A 20,887-nucleotide genomic window follows, 5' to 3' on the forward strand; every position below is an offset into this window, starting at 1 on the left:
AAAAGACAAAGGCACATAAAAAGGAGGAGCTTTACCCTGCAGGTAACTAATAAATAATTGAAAGTGAGCCTCTTGTTTGTAAATAGTTGTTATAACTGTGACCATTTGGGCTTAAACATTTTAGCAACAATTCTCAAGTATCCTCATGATGTGTCTTTGATGAAAAAACAGAAAGAATTGAGATACTGTACCTGGTAATCTTAAGTAGTCCAGGTACAGCCACAAATTAACTAGAATTGCTCATCTACCTCTGGTGAGTTTCTTTGTGTTATGACAGCTAAAAGTTAAATAGAAGGAACTCAAGAAATTAATTTCTTGGTAATAGAAAAAAAGAAAACTTGGTGATAAAAATGAAAACTCACATCTTCAGACAAATACATACTGATTTCTCTAACAATTTGAACACAATTTAAGTGTTACAATCAAAGTTTTTTTCTCTGAGACAATCAAATCAAATGGGAATTATTTTTCTCTCATGAAGGAATATTTCTGTTTACAGTCTTACAGCTTTCTAAATCCTTCTGTTCGTAAGGTTGAACATACAGTCTAAAAAAAGCAATAGAAAGGGATAAAGTTACAGATCTACAGCATTAAAGGAAGCAGCTCCTGATACTGAATTATAGTGCTGAATTAACAGATGCTTCCCTTTAATATACATTAGTAAGTTCCTTCAGACTGCTGACTTTATGACGTACCTTTGTGAACCAATAGCATGGTAAAGGGTACCAAAAAATGGTACTACCTAGGACAGCATATACCATGTTAGGAATCATAGAAATGTTAGCTTAATGATAGAAGCCTTAATTAACCTTTTGTCAATAAAAAAAAAATAAATCAAAATAGCATCGTTTAGGAGTAACAGCAGAAACTTTTTTTATTCTTTTGTTTCAAGTTATTTTCTCCTTTCATAAGACTCATCCATACAAGACCCAAGGCTAGAGTTCTTTCATATTTTTGAAATATAAATTTGACATAGAAAATCTTTTTACTGCTTATTTAGAAGCCTTGTAAAAATTCTTGTAGCTGGGCAACTATTTCTGTATCCACGGTTTCCATAAGAGCGTGAAAACCTTGTTCTCCCAGTAATTCCTGCTGTGCCTTTAACTTCTCATAGACGAACTGCTGCAGTGACACAGCGTGTACTGGGTCCTTCAGCGCAAGCTGTGGAAAATACGTAAAATAAAAATAGATAACAATGCAAAAAAATTACTATATGACTTACACATTTTGATTATAACCCCAGCTCAAGAAAGAAATCTACTTTTATTTTCTTCATATTTACTTGAGAAACAAGAGGAAACACTAGTGCAAAAAAAAGATCAAATTAATTATTATCAAGGCAGATATCAGTTTTAAACTATTTGAAACAGTGTCAAATCATGAGTCTTACACTTTGCTCTAAGGTTTAATGCTTTTACAAGATAAAATAATTTCAAAGCTACTTTATTAGTTACTGATGAATGGGGTTCCTGTAACTCCTAAAAATCAGACCAGATCTTATCAAGGACTTTTTAATGATGGCATGCACTATGGTCAGTTTTATTTTATTAGTAAGAAAACAAAACACCGAAAAAGTCAAACTTGTTTAGATAATATAACAAACAAAATAAACTGTCCACATGTATAAAGAATAGCCAAACTTCAGTACTGATACCTGTAGACCTCAAAAATCTAGCTGGATTATACAATTTTCTTTTGGGCAGAGAAAAGACAGGATATTTGTTACTATTTTCCCACATTAGCTGCCTTTTAATAGCAAAAATAGGTAAAAGAAGCAGCTACATTGACAGAAGATGTACTGCTAATTTTAGTGTCAGCAGACACATGGGCAGGCTCAGGGCACTGACAGTTACGCCACATTTGTCCCTCCGTCCACCAGGCTGGGAAGAAGGGGATGGGAGATGGGGACACCTGGTGCTTGCTGTATCAAAGAAGTAGGATGCTGAAATTAATGGCATTAATGTAGACCTGTGGTCTGTTCATCTTAGTGCCAAACCCAAACAACACTACTGTTTATGCTGGAAGGCAAACTATATAAACTATTTTGCTGTTTCAAGGTAAGACTTGATAATTTTATTACCTAGGATTACCATAACACTGTTTAGAAAGGGGAAGTAAGTGCAGTAACACTTTGGTACTCTGTAGAAGGATTTTTTTTTCAGTAAATGTAATTTGAATCTGTAGAATATAGTAGACTTTTGTAACAAAATTTCTAAATCACAACTAATCTAATCAATATTTGCCGAAGTTAGTAGCTTTTTTTCCCTGCCTTGCCAGGCAAAGAATCTGCCAGTTTCTGAATGATTTGCATTTGTTCACGTAAAACTGTAATTTGGGACATACAATGCATTTATACGTAGTTTCTCGAAGTTCATAGCTCTGAACAGTCATGTATAAAATTACTCTAGGAAAGACTGCACAGAAAAACAGGTATTTAAATACAAGTGTTCTCATCCTTGTGACCCTGTCCAAAACCACTCAATCATATTCTCCACAACTGGGACAGGAGAGAAAATATACTGAAAAGCTTATGGGCTGAGGCAAGATCAGGAAAGATCACTCACCAGTTTCCCACATGAGCAAAACAGATTTGACCCCGAGAAGTTATTTTACCACCAACCAGATCAGGGTAGGGTAATGAGAAATTAAACCATCTTAAAACACCTTCCTTCTTCCTGGGCTCAACTTTAACCCTAAATCCTCTACCTTCTCTGGAACAGCTTGAGGGACAAGGAAATGGGGATTGCAGTCATTTTATCACATGTTTTCTGTGCTGCTCCTTCCCCTTCACACTCTCACCCTGCTCCATCATGGGGTCCTACTCACAGGAGACAGTACTCCATGAACTTCTCCCACAAGAAGTTCCATGGGCTGCAGTCCTTCACTAACTCTTCCAATGCAGATCCCTTTTTTTCCGTATGGCGCAGTCCTTCAGGAACAGGCGGTTCCAGTGTGGGCTCCTCTCTCCATATGGCCACACTCCAGTGTGGGCTTCCCATAGGGTCAGACTCCTTTAGGCATCCACCTGCTCCAACTTGGGCTGCAGGTGGATCTCTGCATCCCCAGGGACCTCCATGGCTGCAGGGCCACAGCTGCCTCACCATGGTCTGCACCAGGGGCTGCAGGGGAGCCTCAGCTCTGGTGCCTGGAGCACCTCCTGCCTTTCCTTTCTCCCTGACCTCAGTGTCTGCAGATTTGTTGCTCTCACATATCTCATTGCTCCCTGGCTGCCTCACCACTCAAAGCGGTAGCACTTGAAGCCAGTAAAGACTTCTGCAGTATGAGTAATACTTGCTGCTACCATCTGTAAGTCAAATGCAACTTAGGAGTCTTCAGACTTAATTAAGGAGGTAATACCCTAACTTGTTTTCATTCAGATAGTCATATCAAAAGTATTTCAAGTAAATAAGAGTTTCCTGCAACAAGAAGTTGATTTTCTTTTGCTCTACTTTTTTGTAACTAGTATTCAGAACTAACAAAACAAATGAAATAGTTTGATATAATGAGTTTGTCAACAATATTCAACAGACAGCTGCAGTATTCACTGATTAAGCAAACAAAATCATAAATTTGGAAGAACAGTAAGCATAGTTGGCAAAGGACTATATACTAAGTATACGTGCTGAGTTCCTAGGTGTGTGGCCATAGCTGAGTTATTGAAATGTGACTGATTCTGATAAGACAAAACAAATTATCACACAGAGGTAGGAATGGGCCCAGGTAATGTTTTGTTTTTAATCCTGTTTCTAAAATCAAATGCTAGCTGTTGCTTTTGAAGCCATGATTAACAATTCTGATTATTATCTGACACTTCTGCTACTAGTGACCTGCCCAAAGGACCCGTACAATTTTGAAGTAAATAGCCAAGTGTTGTGTCTCAATTTCTGCACCGTCTGCAATGCTATATATCTCACTATTTCAGCTGGGATTCAGAATGAATTTATAGCAAACATTCATAACAACTGCAGTTCACTAGCTTTCACAGCTGCAAGAAATTACATTAAAAAGAGTAAGAATACAGTGTATACTAAAGTTAGCTGAAAAAATGACAGTGTAGAAGGCTTAAGTGAGAAATATATCAGGAAAAATTAACTAAATATAAGAATGAGAAGACTAAAATAGGCAGCTATTCTTACAAAGAAGGCTTGAAAGGAGAAAAACAAAGAATAATGCTTAGGAAATCTAGAAAACAGCAACCATGGAAATAGTTAAATTTAGACTATGAGATTCAAAACAAAAATGAAGCTTTGATGTTCATGTATGATAATTTATTCTCTGTAAACTTTACAAGAAAACAAAGGCTGAAAATGTGTTTAAGCTTAACGTTAAAGAGAAGACGAGGAACAAAGCTCAAGCAATTCCTTAGGGAAAAAAGGTAAGTGACATGCAAAGGAAAACATATGTAAGGGAAGATAGACACAAGGGAATTAAATCAAGACCTTTGATTTAAAAGCGGTGCTTTTAGTTTGGTGAAGCTCCTCCTTATCCAAGCACATTTGTCATTATTCAAATGACAACTGATGTCATACTGCATGTCACCCCAGAACAGTCCCCTCACTGTAACTGTGTACATCGGCAGCATATTGGTATGTTGTGTAATTTAATGATACAGCATAATTGAATGTGCCCTGCTTTTCATTTTGCCTGACATATCCACACTAAAGGTAATCCATCACAAATCTAACAAGTCTAAATTCCTCAACACATATCCAAACTATTGAAGTTAACCTGCAACAGAAAACTTAACATCTGACACAATGTTATTAAAACTTTAGCCAGACAGCAATGTAGTCTGAGTACACTCAAAAGTAATGAAAATTAACTTTTGCTTTTTACATCTGATTAACAAACAAAACATGTCTTTCTTCTCCCTGTTGATCTATAGATATATCAATTCCTATTCATAACAATAACAATATACACATATATATCTATATTGAGAGATTATACAAAACCACAAAGAATAAATATCACTGTGCAACAAACAGCTAGAATTTAAGCTCATAAGCAAGAAGGAAATTTAACAGAGTCTAGAGATGCTTTTAAGAGTAACAATTATAGAACTGTGTAGTACATTTTTAAGGACCACTGAAAATTACATTTCTGCATTTTGTTTAAATATGAAATTGCAAGACACTAGGAATTTGTCTTAAGGCATTTCTAATAGCAGAAGAATATGGAAAGGTTTACATTTTTTAAAAAAAGACATATATTATATTGCTTTTATATGTAAAAGAAAAGTTACACAAGTATACACTGGCTTCTTTGTAAGAGCTCTTCACACTAGAAAAAAAAATCTATGCAGGCACATTAATTCTTTTAAATATGAGAAATTTGGCCTACCATGATATTTCAATAAAGTTTAGCTCTCTTCTTTTTTCAGTAAATTCCTTCTATATTGTGTTAGTATTGTAATACCCAGATTTTGTGGACAGATGATGTTTATTTTGATAACAGTTATGAAGATGTAAAAGGCAAGCAGAAGCCTAAGTGTTGTGGTTGCAAGGTTTGGCAGTAAATTTCCTTTTTTTTTGATTCAAAACATGAATTTTCCAAGAAAAACAGATCAACCAAACCTAAAAAGAATTTAGTGTGACAGAAGTGCAGCACATAATCAGGTCTATGACTGAATAACAGATCTAAAACTTACCATTTTTTTCCTTTTGTCTTGTTCTGTGGGAGGTTCCTCATCTTCTGTAGCTTTGGGTTCTTCAAAATGAAACATTAACATGCAGCTAAAAACAAGAAGAGTTTTCATATACATTATCATTAAAAATTACTTTAAAACACTTTTAAAAACACAGGACAGATAGAGGAGTTTGCTGAAAGTCAGGCAATCTGATCACAAGTAATTTTTTCCTGAGAACAGTGAATCTAAGGAAGCCTGGAATGCATGTTGTCCGTCACCTCCACCCATGTAACAATCTCAGTTATCTTTCATGTTTTAGCTTAAGTTGTGGGTTTAAATGCATTTGTGCACATAGAAAACCGACTACATGGCTTTAAAAAAATACAGAAAACCTACTGTTCTTTACAAAAAATTTCCACTCCTTTTCAAGAAAATGCCATACAAGCACTCTATACAAAGTCATAGCGGCTAAACATATACAATGATTGCAAAGATGTCTCATGGTATCCATGTTTTTCTGTGAGATCTTTGTCATTATTCAAAAGGACCTGAAAACTAGTAAGGACAGTGCTATTCTACAATAAAATCTGCAAGACACTGAACAAAGGTTTTAAACTCATTTTTTACGTGCCTCAAGTGGCAGGTACCCATATGTAAAATTAACAGCCATATTTTAACTTTTATTTTTGAAGTATAAAACCAGAAAATATGAAAAAAATCCAATTTAAAAGCCAGAGATTTTCCTGCCTGCTGTAATTATTTGAATGGACTTAATAAAGACAATAATGAAAGCTAACCAATAGAAAGTATGCCTTTCATTAACTTTATATGCTCTAAGCTGAAACATTAGACAAATATTCCACCATTTTATCAAATCTTTTCCTATAATTTCTGCCTTAAAACCCAAAACTATTTAAAAAACAATCAGGTGATGACAACTTGCCACCATGTATCAGGTATGATTTAAGACACAAAGGACACATAATTCACATATTACAAAGCACCAAGACAGATGCAGATTATTTTTCATTTTCAGTCCTGCATTACTGTGCATTTTTAATTACTGCATTCCACTAGCATGTGAAATACTCCATCAACTAAGATGCAGAACCCATTTTAATGTTACTAACATGAAAAAAGGTTGCGATCTTATGTGTTTTTATATGACTTTTTATGAAAATGTTCAGACTTATTCTGTTTACATATTTAGTTCTATTAACATGTACTTAGAACTGTATGAAACACTTGCTAAACAGCATGACAAGCAGGGTCAAATACTAACACAGAAGCCATTTTTAATAAAGGGATTAGTTATTTCAAAATAGTATATCAAATTGCGTATCTCCTCTGCTTACAAAGGGCTGCTTGCATCTCAGTTTATTAAAGGAAAAGGAGAAAAAACTGTCAATGTCAACATAAAAGACTGAATTAACTTTTTCAGATCTTCATAAATTTTAGGTACCACAGAATCCCAAACACAAGGAGAGGAGAGAATAGAAGAAGAGATGGTGATACAATCAGGAAAAATCTGAGTGTTGGTGAAACAAGTCTAGAGCAAGGGAATGCTCCCCATTCCAGAAAATTTGAGCTTTGTAAATTTCTCTCATAACTATCCCAACAATGTGAAATATGAACTCTATGAAACCCAGCTAAGTGCAATCGCTTTGTAATATAAGACAGTGTAAACATTTCCATAACCTGATTAAAATCCAATATAAATCTAAAAACTCACAAGGCTTTTACTGCTTCCAAAATCTCACTGCTCTAACTACAGCAGTTTCTTTAAAATTCCAGTTTAAATGTATTCATTTGAAGAGGTTAAGTCACTTAAGCCATTGCCATCATTTAACCTTTACAATCTTCCCTGTACATGTTTACCCCACTCTTCACCCTTCAGTGGCTAAAATTCTATAGCATTTCAGCTTTGATCTCCCCTTGTTAAATATGCACATAATTTTATTTCCTGCACTACAATATTTAGCTAATATGATAATCAGTGGACATCACATTATCTTTTTTCTGAACCAGATCGGGCTTAAGCCATTCTTCTTTAGTTCTAAAGAGCCACAACAGTGCACATGATTTCAGATGACTGCTCTCACTTTACTTCTAAATGATGTCAAGATATATTATGCAAAAGTCAAAATCTTTCAAACAGCTCTTTCAGAAACTGCCAACATGAATGTCCTTGGTTCAGTGTGACTATATTTTATGAAGTAAAAACAATGCCCAGACTTCAGAAAAGTAGTGACAAATTCTACAAGCCTTCAGGTTTAAAATATGAAATGAACTAGGATAAAGTTGAGAACTAATTTCAACAAGAACCAGCAAAGCAACATGTTTAGAAATAGAAGGGCTCTGAAAGGTTTTCTCTAATAGTAAACAAAAAACAGTGCCAGACATTGTGCATATTCCCAGACTTTGGACTTACATCTTCTTTACTAAGAGTTTGGCGGAAGTACTTTGGCAAGAAATTCTTAGGCATAGTTCAGGCTCAGTGTGAGCGTGGACTGCTCTGAATACACAGTTGCATGCATACCACCAGTTTTAAGTGGAGAAGAACTAAATAGATTGCATTCTGGCTGTTCTGTGCCACCTAGTTTCAGTGGCAGTGAACATCCCCTTCAGCAGTAAATTAATTAGCTCAGATAGAGTCTGTTCAATCACCATGTAATGATCTGAAAGAAAATGCTTGATTCTTTGCATCAGAGCATCAGTAAATTCTGTTATTACAACTCTCCATTCTAAAAGTAAGTAATCATTACAGAGATAAAAATGACATTACGATGTCTGCCCAAAAAATATCTTACTATTCATTAGGTTGGCTTTTCCCCCCCCAGCTTTGATGGGCTCCAACCAGTAACCAGGGACCCATCAGAAGATGAATGAGTGTGGTGCTGGGTGGCAGAACACCACCAGGACACCTCCATCATCCACATTCCTGCCACAAGCAAGCTCCAACTCCTAGCTTGGGAAACTTTTGAGATATATTCTGTAGCAGTTACAGTTCTGCAGCAGTTACATGGAACAAATGAAGAACTCTTCTTGTGGGATATGCTTCTAAGTTCTCCAGGCTGTGAAATATTGTACACTAGGTAAACTCACAAGAAGTTCATGTCACATTCAAATAAACTCTGAACTACCTCTAAGCAAGGGTGGTCCCTATCAATACACAAGATGATTATACTGAAATTTTAGATGCAAAAGTCAAGTAAGCAAAAAGCAAATCTAAGCATATGAATGTTTTAAAACATCATTTAGTAGATAACTTAATGAACAATATAAAATTATACTATCATTTTAAGACCTCTTCCTCCATTGCAAATATTTTCTTTTAAGACTAAAAGCTGCATGTCTTCCTAAAACACTCACTCTTGAGAAAATAGATCTCTAACAAGCATGTCTTAACTGCCTACAGAATTTTCAAATGAAAATACTTCATATAAAACAGTACTGCTACTGTTAAACCCTGTTTAAATTAGATTTTCCGCTTACTCTTTGTATGTTCCTGTTTCAGGATCTTCAGTCATAACATCATTCAGTCCTTCCACTGAAATGTTGATGATACCACAAAATTTATCTTGGATAACACTGTAAAAGAACAAAATTTACTTTGGATAACATTGGAAAAGAACAGGAAAGTGGCTTAGCTAAAGGAACTGCACAGGAAATTTGCTCAGTTGTGGAGTACATTTATTGAGAGGTATTTTCCTTGCTTACTGTTTAGCTGAGCATGCTATCAAGCAGCTAATTCAGCATATTGTTTAATTACTTCAAAATATACATGAAACATTATTTTTAAATATAATAGAACTTAGTGTGCCACTGAAAACCTAAAAGTAATTGCAAATGAGCAGAAGAAAATACACATTAGCAATATCCTTGACATTAGGAGTCAAGAAACTGAGTGGGAAGGGCATGCTCCTGCCAGCAGGGAAGAGAGTAGTGGCTTCTACTCCCGAAACATTTAGAACTTTTCTACCATCACTCTTCAACACATAAACCTACACAACCCCTTGAGCAATGGCTGCTTGTAAAGAAGGTACACTCCCCTACTTACCTGTATTTCTTAACTCTCCAGCTGACTGGGGAGTCAGCTCCCCAGCGTGGGTGGAAAAACCCTGCAACCAGTTCTGCAAGAAAGTCACTTTCCTGAGCGTACAGAGAAAGGGCAACAGGATTTATCTGTTTAAACACAGACAGCTTCTGCCATTTGACACATAAAGCTATTTAAGACTAATGCAAAAGGCTGGTAGATATCACTTGGGAGTTAAAAGACATGAGTACCTTTACTCAGCATGACCTGAGGTCTTGACTAGACAGGTCCACAATGCCCAAAATGACACTGAACACATTTACATTTGCCCCTGCCTTGAGAAAGGATGTGCTGGTAGGGTAAGGGCATAGCAACAAGATCTCCTGTTGACAGACATAGTAGGGGACACTAGCTCCTCGTTAACGGAGAGCAGCCAGCTGCAGCTTCTGCTCCATTTCCTGCTACTGTGGATCTAATGCCAGAGACATGCTGTTGTAGAACATGGGTTGTCAGACTCCTACTCCATGAACTGCAAAAGCACGACAACAAACTGCAAGTGAAAACCTTGCAGCATGATGACAAACTGCAAGGGAAAAGATGTTCATCTCAGGAATACCTCCAGCTACATGCAGCAAAGAAAGAGAAAGGACCGAACTGGTGACCATAAACTACAACCCTTTTCCTGGGACTGCCACTGACTGATGCACCTTATTGCTCCCTGTTTGGAATTTCAGGCTTAATTCTCCCAAAAAGATGCTGCTGATGCTGCTCCCTAAGAGGCAGAGGCAGAAGCAGACACATTACATTTATTTATAGGCATCAAACATGAACATATATTGTACTTTGTAGTTGATAATTGTTTTAACACAGACAAATCGATTTCCTAATATTCTTTCATTTCCTTTTCTTATTTGGGGTGAAAACTGAAGACATGGATGAACTGTAGCCCCTTACACAACAGCAATTGCTTTTGAAAAATTTCTTATTGGACACACAACAACATTTTATACATATGACAAAGAGTTAAAAAACAATAGATACCTTAGAAAAAATGCTTACCACATTAGAATACTAAGCATAGAAAGTATTTCTTTTATGTTTGTTTTGATAAAACTATAATCTCATTCATGATCCTTTCTTTCAAAGGGATTAGTTTTTGTTCCCTTTTTAAAATTCAGCTACTCTTGTATGCCAGAATCTGAAGTGTATTTTGCATCATCAGTCTTGAAACTCTTGAATTCCACGAAATGAAAACTGACATGATTTCTACTGCCTGATTGCCAGTTATGTATTTTAAAAGACATTTAGTCCTTTGCCAAAAGGCTTCCCCATCACATTCAGAACAGCAAAATGTTACATGTTGTGAGACTGAATCTGTTAGGTTCTGCAGACCGCAAGCAAACAACCTACTGACCTCACAGCACAGCTGAGAAAGTCAAGAGTGCCTCAGTCACCTGCACAATGAGCCCTCTGAGACAGAGCAGGTTTCTTCACCAAGTCAAAGGTCCTGCCTAGCACACCTCCATTAAGACTCTTTTGCCTTATCCTTGTTTTTGAAACACATCTCTAAGAATATGCCTAAAACAGTTAATATTTTCCAACATGAGTAAGGTTAGTATTTCCCAACAAGCTGCCCTCAGATTCACATCAATGGTAGATAGGAAGCATTCAATGGAGAAAAATGTGAACACTTTGAGCCCTGGAGAAGTAAACTCTGCCCTGTTCATACACACTATTCTATTAATAATACAGGATGCTGTCCAATATCTATATTATTTCTTCCTTCCAAGTTGCACGAATCCCAGAATGGATTGGGTTGAAAGTGAGGTCACCTAGTTCTGACTCTTGCTGCCATAGGCAGGTCACCTTCCAATGGACCAGGCTGCTCAAAGCCCCATCCAACCTGGCCTTAAACACTTTCAGAAAGGGAGCATCCACAGCTTCTCTGGGCAACTCAGTGCTTCATTACCCTCACAGTAAGGAATTTCTCCCTAAAATCTAATCAAAACCTACTCTCACTTTTAAGTCATTCCCCCTTGTCCTATCACTACAGTTTCTGATGAACAGTCCCTCTCTGGCTTCCTTGCAGGCCCTTTCAGAGACTGGAAGTTTGAAGTCAGGTCTCCACACAACATTCTCTTCTCCAGGCTGAACCACCACAACTTTCTCAGCCTGTCTTCATAGGAGAGCGTTCCACTCCTCTCATCAACCTCGCGGTCCCTGGACTTACTCCTGGAGTACCAGGTCCTTCTTATATTAAGGGCCCAGAGCAGGATGCAGCACTCCAGCTGTGGTCTCATCAGCACAGAGCAGCAAAAATATCGCTCTTGATAGTTACCACAAAAGCCCATAAGGAAATCACTGATCTCTTGGAAAGAATATTCCTATTTTATGACATAAATGAGAAATAGTACTTCACTTCTTTAGTGGAAGATTCATGAGAGTGTTTTTGGGTTTTTTTAAGGAAAAAAAAGAATGTAGAACACCTTTCAAAATGTAATTTGCTTGCAGCTTTCAGTAAATATAATTCCTTTTCTTTGCTTTTTTCTCCTCTTTAAATGGGACATACAGTTTCTTTCTACCAAAGACCCACTGGAATATTTACCAAGTATGGAGCCATTAAACACTGTGACTATTTCCAGAACACAAGACACGTGCTGGTGAAAAATAAAGATACCACAGACTCACGCTTTAAAAAAAGAAACCTCAAAGTTCAGTGGCAATATAAAATGCATCAGGCCTTATTTTCATAGATAAGAAAGCATGCCATGTCACTCAAAGTAATACCTTTTCAAAGAGACTAAAATTAGCCTACTTATTTAAAGAAATAATTAGAAAATTCATGAATGGATACAAAGAAGACAAATGTGGCATTTAGATGAATTTTCAGAACAGAGCAGTTAATATGTTTCATACTAAAATCTTAAACCTGGAGGAAGGCACCATTTAAGCAGTTCCCCCATTGAATTGCATACAATCCAGATTAGCAATGCAACAAACAAAACCATCAGGCTACAACTGCTTTTATATCTACCCAGTCTTCCTAAATTATTGGCACAAAAAATGTTTTGGTATGCAGCAAAAGGCCCACAATTGGGACTAAAACACTTCATAATCCAGTTTCAAAGATATAAGCACTACTTTTTTTTTTTTTTTATTACAGAACGGATATTGTATGCTGCCTGTTAATAAAATTCACCTCACCAACAGAAAACAAAATTTAGCATTCAGGGCAGCTTCCATAAGAATAATGTCAAAACTTCAAAATTGAAGTTTGCATAAGTTTTTAAATAAAAGAATAAAGGCTTTGCAAAGGACAGAACAGACCCCATCTATTCTGAAAATAAAAAACATACTTTGTTTGGTTTTTTTCATTCTGTTTTAATTTCTAATGCACACGGCTCTACGTACAATTTATTATCCTGAGGTTTTATGTGAAAATTCCTAATTTTTACTTCACTTACATAGCAAACTACTGGAGACAAAAGTCTGTCATCATGTTAAAACATGTCCTGACATATTTTTAGTGGTGCTTAAATAAAATGGATCCCATATCTACTTTGCATATCCCTCAGAGAATGCGAAAAAAATCTGTATGAGAAAAAAGACTTTTTCAGAGATAAAAGAAGAGAAAACATTTTCTGCTTTTCTACATTCACAAGGATGATGCAAACACCAAGAAGAGTTTGATTTCATATCTTTACTAGTTTACATATTGAGCAAGTTTAATTCTTTTTTCTTATCTCATTAGCCAAGGAAAGAGGTGGAGTGGGACAAGTAGAGATTACTCCGCACATACTGTAAGTGACGTAAATGATTATTACACACACACACCCCCCCTTAGGAGCTGCACAGTTCTAGGGAGTTCCTAAAGCAGTGAAGTAGCAGCTAAGACAGTATTGCCAGGGGAGTCCTATGACTGACCATAAACCTGATCTTCATGAAGCACCACTTTGCTTCATGAGGGCAGATTTCACTAAGGCTTCTAATTATTCCCTAGTGTTTTTAATTGACATATGAACCACATGTGTACATTAAAGAGTTGGCTTCCTCAAGTGAACATTTAAATACAAAAGATACTGGCTGCTAAAGAAAGGCCTTTCCCTCACAACTGCATAATAAATCTCTCAGTGCCTTGTCAGTCTAATCCCTGTGTCGGCAAGCTGGTAATTCGATGATATCTCCACTCCAAAGGATGGCTTTCAATGGCTCTAACTTTCTGCTGTGCAAACAGCTGAGACACCACTTTCCTTTCATGTTCCCCCACTACAGATGGTGAGAGGCATACCTGGCAAACAACTCCCACAGCAGCTTGTCAGTGAAAAAGATGCACTTACAGAGAGAAGCTCTCATGCCTTTCTGTAAAGAGCAGCTGTGGAAATAAGAGCCTAAAATAACAGAGCTGCTCTCTGCCAGATTTGAGGATTGAGAATTAGGTTTATTCAGTTTTTAACCTTTGTGAATTAGCAAAACTCCTCTGTAAAAAAGGCATAGCAGCATTTCTAGCAAGAGAAACTTAACTAGTTTTTACTGCATTTGAAGTCCACTATTTCTGAAGGCGTTCACATAAAATTAAAAATTTAAAAATATAGCACATAAAACTGCAGAACCTACTACATCCAATCATTGATTGTGCAGTTGTTACTGAGTGAAAACAAAATTAATATTTATCACAACAAATTATGCAGGAGAGACAGAAGGTAACAAAAATGAGTTGAAGAGAAAGAGACTGCAGTGGATTAGCCTCTGGAGAAAGGTGCATAAATTACAAGTAGTGTTTTCCCTTCCTAAAAGCATTTGCCCATTACATTTAACATCTGATCTTATGTTAGAAAATCATTTTAAAAAATAGTTTCTACTCAAGCAATACTAAACAGTTTAAGCTTTTGTCCAAGAAGCTGAATTGTGTGCTCCCTAGAAGTATTTGATCTATGATACAATAAATTACACACAAATACAATATTATTTCATTACACTAATAACAAACAATAATGAAGTCATACTTGCACTTTCACACCCACTCAGTGCAGTCAAGATTTCTATATGTCCTGGTAGTAGAAAATAGATTTTTTTTTTTTTCCCTGCTGGAAAAGAACTGCAGATGGACAAACAGGATGACTGGGATCTGCACAGCCCAGAGTTACAGCAGCAGGAAAGAGAGGAGAGAGAACAAGAATGCTGAGGGCAGCTCTGGCTCAGCTGGAGAATGCAACAGGCTCCGGGCTGGAGCCTGGAACAGCAATATGCTTCTACACAATTTAAATCAACACCACAAAGGAAAGTCTATCAAAGCATTGTTCCCCACTTTTCCTTGAGGAAAATGGTCTAGCTGTAAACTGTGTAACTTATAAATGTGGCCGAAATCTCTAGGGCACAGCCTGTACAAGAAAGACAGCATCTACAAAAATAAGTAGATTTTACAACATTGGACTATTTGGCACATAGTTTTATGACATTTAATTCCAGAAAAAAAGTTTGAATTATTGAATTAACAGAAAAACAAAAATCGCAGACATTCAGGTTGAAAATAAAGCTACAGCATACTAGACATGCCCTGACAACAACAGAACACTAACATTTGAAATAGAAATAAAAAGTTATATGCAAACTATAAAAGAAAATATCCCTATTTTGAAGATGAAGCTTTAACTAAGAACACATATCTTGACCTGACACCTTCAAATAAAAACCAATATGTAAATGTTTTCAGCCATTAATTTAGCATTATGTACTTACAGTGTAGTGCATTTCTTCAATTTGTACCTCTTATCTAGCTAAAAAGTCCCTAAGAAGTATTACTACATAGATGACATAGATGATGATCTGTTATTGACAATAATTAACCAGCTCTATTACTTTAGACATAATAAATTTGGTCATCACACTTTGGTAAATTTCAACAGCATTTTGGTTTTCCTAACTCCAATTTAGGGTATTTCATAAAACCATACAGACACATACTAATAAAAATCACTTTAATATATACATTATACAGACTGAACACACAACTTTGTATATTACAATATGCTATAGGGATAAATAAAATTTGTATAGTTTGAAATTTTTCTCTTACTCAAGAATTTGAACATGCTAACTGTAAATGTGGGGGGGTTTTCCCCTGTGCTTTATTTAATAGAGGAAGAGTATAAACTCTATTACAATAAAACATGAAACACTCTTTTCTGATTCCCCAAGATTTCTTGGCTTTGTGATCCTACTAAGAACTGATGTTTTGCTTGCTGCACAATAGCCATGGAATTTCTATAGGAACTTACATCATTAAGTATGGCAAAATAAATTAAACTGTACTTTATACTACATGTATACTTGAGCATAGGTGAAAAACTACTACAAACAGGGACCTAGGTTAATAAACTTATCCATGTTAGACTGAAATGACATATAATAAAATAATCAATAAATTTCAAAACATTCAGTAAGCAAATGTTGATGCAGAACACAAATTGTGCCATTTTACACAGCTCTATTAAGCAGTTGATTTTAATTGGTAGAGGTATTTTTACAGAATTGAGCTCTTGATTTCTTGACCTTTCATATCACAGTTAACACCAAATCAAATGAGATAAATTACAATGATGAGTGTTCGAACAAGATGACCTGTGCCTGACTTTCTGATACTGTTCGCTTGAGCAGCCTTATTTGGTCCAGTTCTGAATGTTCCACTGATTTCCGAGTTAGAGACTGCACTGAGTCAGTTATGTTGTATCTGCCAGGCTGATAAAAGCCATAATATTCTATACTCTTTTCCCCTGAGTTTTCCAGCACCTTTAGTTTTTGCCTAAACTGAATAATTTTACAGGTTAAGAACAGGATAACAGCACAAGCCAGAATGAAAAAGGCCAGTAAAATATCAAAAGCTTGATTCAGCTTTTCAACCTGTTGTGTACAAATCTGGGTTGTTTTTACTGATACAGGAGAAGGATCTGTTGTAAACAACCATTCTTCTTCTACATTTCCATTAGTAGGTATAATTTTTGCTGGAATTTGCACTGGTAATGTTGATAACACTGTAGCTGCCTGTGATGGCACTTCAACAGCATATTCCAGATAAGGCAATGGGGTAGAAGATGTAGCTGCAGTTCCCTCCCAGAAACCAATATACTTAGTTTCTGCAGTGACAAATTGCTCCAATGTGTTGTGCCTGTTCCCTTTATGCCAGGCCATCAGCAGAGCGGTTGGGCTGTGATGCACCACGACAGATCCCAGACTTGGGACAGAGCCCAGGCTGGCAGTGGGGCCAATGCAGTTTGAAAACCAAGCCCATTTCATATAATGCAAAGGTCTACCACGCATACTCTGAGGATGCTGACAGTGGATTTTTGCAGAAACAGAAGATGATGCTAGCCAATTAAGTAATGCAAGCATTTTGCAGCTGCAGTTCCAAGGATTAGAATGTACTTGCAGATGAGTTAGAGATACTAAGGGCTTGAGCACTTCCGGTTGTAACTCTGTGATATTATTAAATGCTAAATTGAGTACTTTAAGTGACCGCCCCATTTTTTCAAAGGTACCGTTGCCAATACTGCCTATTCTATTTCTGTCTAGCTGTAGATACATTAAATTGGTCAATAAGGTAAAAGTGCTGGAATTTATAGTTTCTAAATCATTATAACTTAAGATTAGCTGGCTAAGGTTGTTTAATCCAAAAAATCCATTTACAGCAACACATTTTAGCTTGACATTTTTCAAAGACAGATATTTAAGCTTATTAAGTCCCTTAAATGCAAAAGGCTGAATTGATCCAATGGGATTGTGAGACAAAGAAAGTCTTTCAAGATTTTTGAGCCTTCTAATGGCATTTGATGGCACAAGTGGTAAGTTGTTACCTTCAAGAAACAAGTATGTAAGATTTTCAAGATGATGAAATGCTGCATCTGATATCCGTGAAATCTTATTATTTGCTAGGTTTAGTGTTTGGAGATTTATCATTCCCCAGAAAGTCCCACTTCCAAGGACACTGAGACGATTTCTTTGAAGTGTTAAATATCTAACAGAAAGAAGATCACTAAATAATCCTCTGGGAAGAAAAGCTATTTGGTTATTCTGAAGGTATAAACAATGAAGATTGGAAAGGCCTTCAAAGATTCCTGGATCCAGGCGTTTAATATGATTGCTATTTAGATGCAAGTAGCACAGTTTGGGGAGTTCCACAAAAGCTTTTGGGTGCACATACAAAATACTGGAATTATCCATGTGGAGTGCAGCAAGCTTCAGAAAGCCTCTTAGATCATTTGGAGTGACATGTGATATATTATTCCCACTGAGGTAAACAAGAATTGTTGTTTTAGGAAGGTTCCAAGGGATGCTCGAAAGCCCTGCATTACGACAGCTAACTTGTCTCCCTGTGCAGAGCTGACAAGCAGATGGACAGCCAAAAGCCTCCTTCTGGAGCAGCAACCAAAGAAAACAATTAAATATATACAGGAATGCTCCTGGGCAGGATGAAGAACTTTGCAGAACACACATATCCCTGTCTTTGGCCTTCTTAGTCCTCTCTGACTTCACTATTAGAGATAAAAAGAAGTATATAAATATTATTAATTCAAATATATTTATTATATATATTAATAATTATTTGGATCTATGTGTACAGTCTTAAAAATATTAGCATTACTCTCAAAATTGGTATTTTACATATTATTCTTTCATGCCAAAGAAGGAGTTTAGAACTCCAAGTGGACTAAGTGGACTAAGTGGACTTCACTGCAAAAGATTTTTCAAAGTAAATGCACAATTACATAAATATACTGATAACTTCGCCAGAAAATATTCAATTGGATGTAGCATAAAAGTATCTAAGCTGCCAAAATGACAGCTTCTATTAATTTAAAAATACTATATATTCTCTACTTCTTATAGCTAACCATCACTAAGAAATGTTTCAAAAGCATTCAAGTAGAAATGCCAACTGTAAATAAGTTACATTTTACTGGCAGATCACTTACAATTTGAATTTTACTTTTATAAAGCTGAGTCACATTTAAAAGAAATAGAAGCATTTCCTTACCCCAAATCTGAAGTTCATTATTTCCGTTATTTTGCTGTTTGCAATCCGCTAGATTATGTTATAAACTGACCAACTACACTCATCTGGGAAACCTTGGTAAAGGCAGTATTGCTGTGTACTACAACACTGACATTTTTGCCCAGGGTTTGCAACAGTTTGCTCAGGAAACTAGGAAAGAAGTGCCTGAAGTCAGGTTGCCATGGATACAGGAAACCCTGGGACAGGAAGCCATTTTATCTGTGCTTCAGAAGTATTGTTAGAAAGGAAATCTCAATGATTTGTTTCTAGAAAACCAAGAACTATCTTAGTCTGTAACTGCTGCGTTTTGTTGTTTGGGGATTTTTTTTGTTCTTTTTCTGTTTTGCCTTTTTTTTTTTAAGTACACTGACTTAACTAGGAGAGCTTAAAGGAGTATTATCTTAAGTCTAACTTTCAGAATAAAGCACAACTATTTGTAACAGCACTATTGCATTACCTGTAACTCCCTTATCTTTCAGCCAGAACCTGAAAAGCTTTATTAAATTTGTAGCAACACTTACACTGTTCCCTGTCTACAGAGCCAAACTGCTGCCACATGCACAGACATTCCAGTGGCCTGGACAAGAGGGAAAAGAAACACCCTGAAGGGAAGTGCCCAGTGTCTCCTGCCCTCTGACAAGGCACAATCTGCTAGCAATCCCACAGAAACCTATGAAATCCTAGGATATGAGACTCACATGATGTGGCACTAAGCTGCTATGTACTTGTATTTCTGACCTGACCCAAGCACTTTGTAAAGTCTCACTTGAGGCCACCCTTTTAAAACCAATTTTATCCACAGAGGACTATGAGATGGTTTCCGGTTCTGAGAGCCACACCTTTCATGCACAGCTTTCATTTCCTGCAGTGTCCCCTGTGCAGAAAAAGACTACATGGGCTATAAACATCCCTCTGCTTAACGACCAGAGATTACACCCTCAGTTTATCCATCACAGTCAAGAAATACTTGCAAAGCTCAGTCACATCAGTCATCAAAGGGTGAAAGGGGAGATTAAGCCTACAAATAGCAACATAACTAAAACTCCATTATTTTACTGCAACGAGACCTTCTGCTCAGCAAAAGAAAGATGACAAAGCCCATCAGTAGCCACAGCCAAAAAAGAGGCACAGCAGCAGGAGAATCAAGTCCCTTCCGCTACAGTGATCTCACACAGGAAGCCTGAGTTCACATAAGGGGTGAAATGTAACCCAAATGTCTTTGTCTATATAATCCAATCTGAAATGCAGGACACAGATGAGAAAGGGAAGCAGAATAGACAGAGACATGCTTTTGAAGAAGCTTTCTTCCAAATACATAGTCTAAAATAAGAAATAAAATAAGTAAAATTGGTCCGTGGGCCATTTTAGACAAAGCCTGTATCAGTTACAACCCAGAATTAGAACTACATTTGTTTCTTTTTTTCTGAGACCAATAGATCAATAGGAAAACTAATTCTTCCTTAGATTTGAATATTTATTTTCACACATATTTTTTCACAGTATTTAACATAATTGTTGACATTATGAGAAAAGTAAAATAAAATGTCATGTCATTTACTTAAAGGGAAAACACCATATAGTCCACAGGAACAATGGTGAAGCATCCTGGATGTGGGGGACAGAACAGTAAGAGTAAAGGAAAAGGATTATCAATAAAGTCAGATGAGGGGAAAATCAGAGACAGGCAAAGAATGCAAAGTGACTTCAAACAGGAAATTAGGTTCTACCTAGACTTCACTGCCTATAGTCCCTTTATATTGAAACCTATATGTGTAAAAAAAACCCAGACAAAAAAAACTATTCTTCCAAGGTCTGCTTTATAGCTACAAAAAGTAAGTAAAATTTAAAAAAAATGTTTTTAAAGGCAAATGTTCATAGAGCTCTCTTTTTGAAAATGTCAGAAGCAACACAAAAAAAACCTAAAGCAATTAATGAAGCTCTACGGTATATAAGATAGCATGAAAATTTAGAGGAACCAGTAGAGCAGTGGCCAGATAAAAGAAAGTTGATGACCAGTAACTAATTGGCTAAATGTCTCTGTGGTCTAGCACTGAAAGTACCTTATGAATATTCACAAAACTTTTGCTTGAACCCTAGCTCCACTGTGGTTCTGACCACACTAAGGACTCTTCTGATAGTTGAATCCCATGCCCAAAACAGGGGGAAAAAATCTTAA

At 36.4% G+C, this 20,887-nt stretch overlaps 2 protein-coding genes across 3 annotated transcripts in view; both read right to left on the bottom strand.

The window, feature by feature from the left end:
- Positions 1-838: 838 nt before the first annotated feature.
- The window catches only part of IPO11 (importin 11), an 80,057-nt gene continuing 60,008 nt past the window's right edge, over positions 839-20,887 (bottom strand). Inside the window, exons 30-32 of one of the 2 annotated variants that reach the window (XM_054281645.1) lie at positions 9,125-9,220; positions 5,651-5,735; positions 839-1,161 (exon numbers count right to left, since the gene is read on the bottom strand). In XM_054281645.1, the coding sequence (XP_054137620.1) occupies positions 997-1,161; positions 5,651-5,735; positions 9,125-9,220 (346 nt within the window). In that variant the 3' untranslated portion in view covers positions 839-996. The remainder of the gene's footprint in view (positions 1,162-5,650; positions 5,736-9,124; positions 9,221-20,887) is intronic. The other variant, XM_054281652.1, reaches the window with a different exon arrangement.
- Positions 16,254-18,170, bottom strand: LRRC70 (leucine rich repeat containing 70). Its single transcript, XM_054281665.1, has one exon. The coding sequence runs from the start codon at positions 18,150-18,152 to the stop codon at positions 16,254-16,256; it is 1,899 nt and encodes a 632-aa protein (XP_054137640.1). The 5' UTR covers positions 18,153-18,170.

Source organism: Melozone crissalis, unplaced genomic scaffold, assembly GCF_028551555.1.
Source record: "Melozone crissalis strain CALT ecotype California unplaced genomic scaffold, PUWL_Pcris_2 ptg000005l_1, whole genome shotgun sequence".
NCBI classification, from domain to species: domain Eukaryota; kingdom Metazoa; phylum Chordata; class Aves; order Passeriformes; family Passerellidae; genus Melozone; species Melozone crissalis.

Coding starts and splice junctions, on each gene's coding strand:
- LRRC70 (XM_054281665.1), bottom strand. CDS start 18,152: ATGTGTGTTCTGCAAAGTTCTTCATCCTGCCCAGGAGCATTCCTGTAT.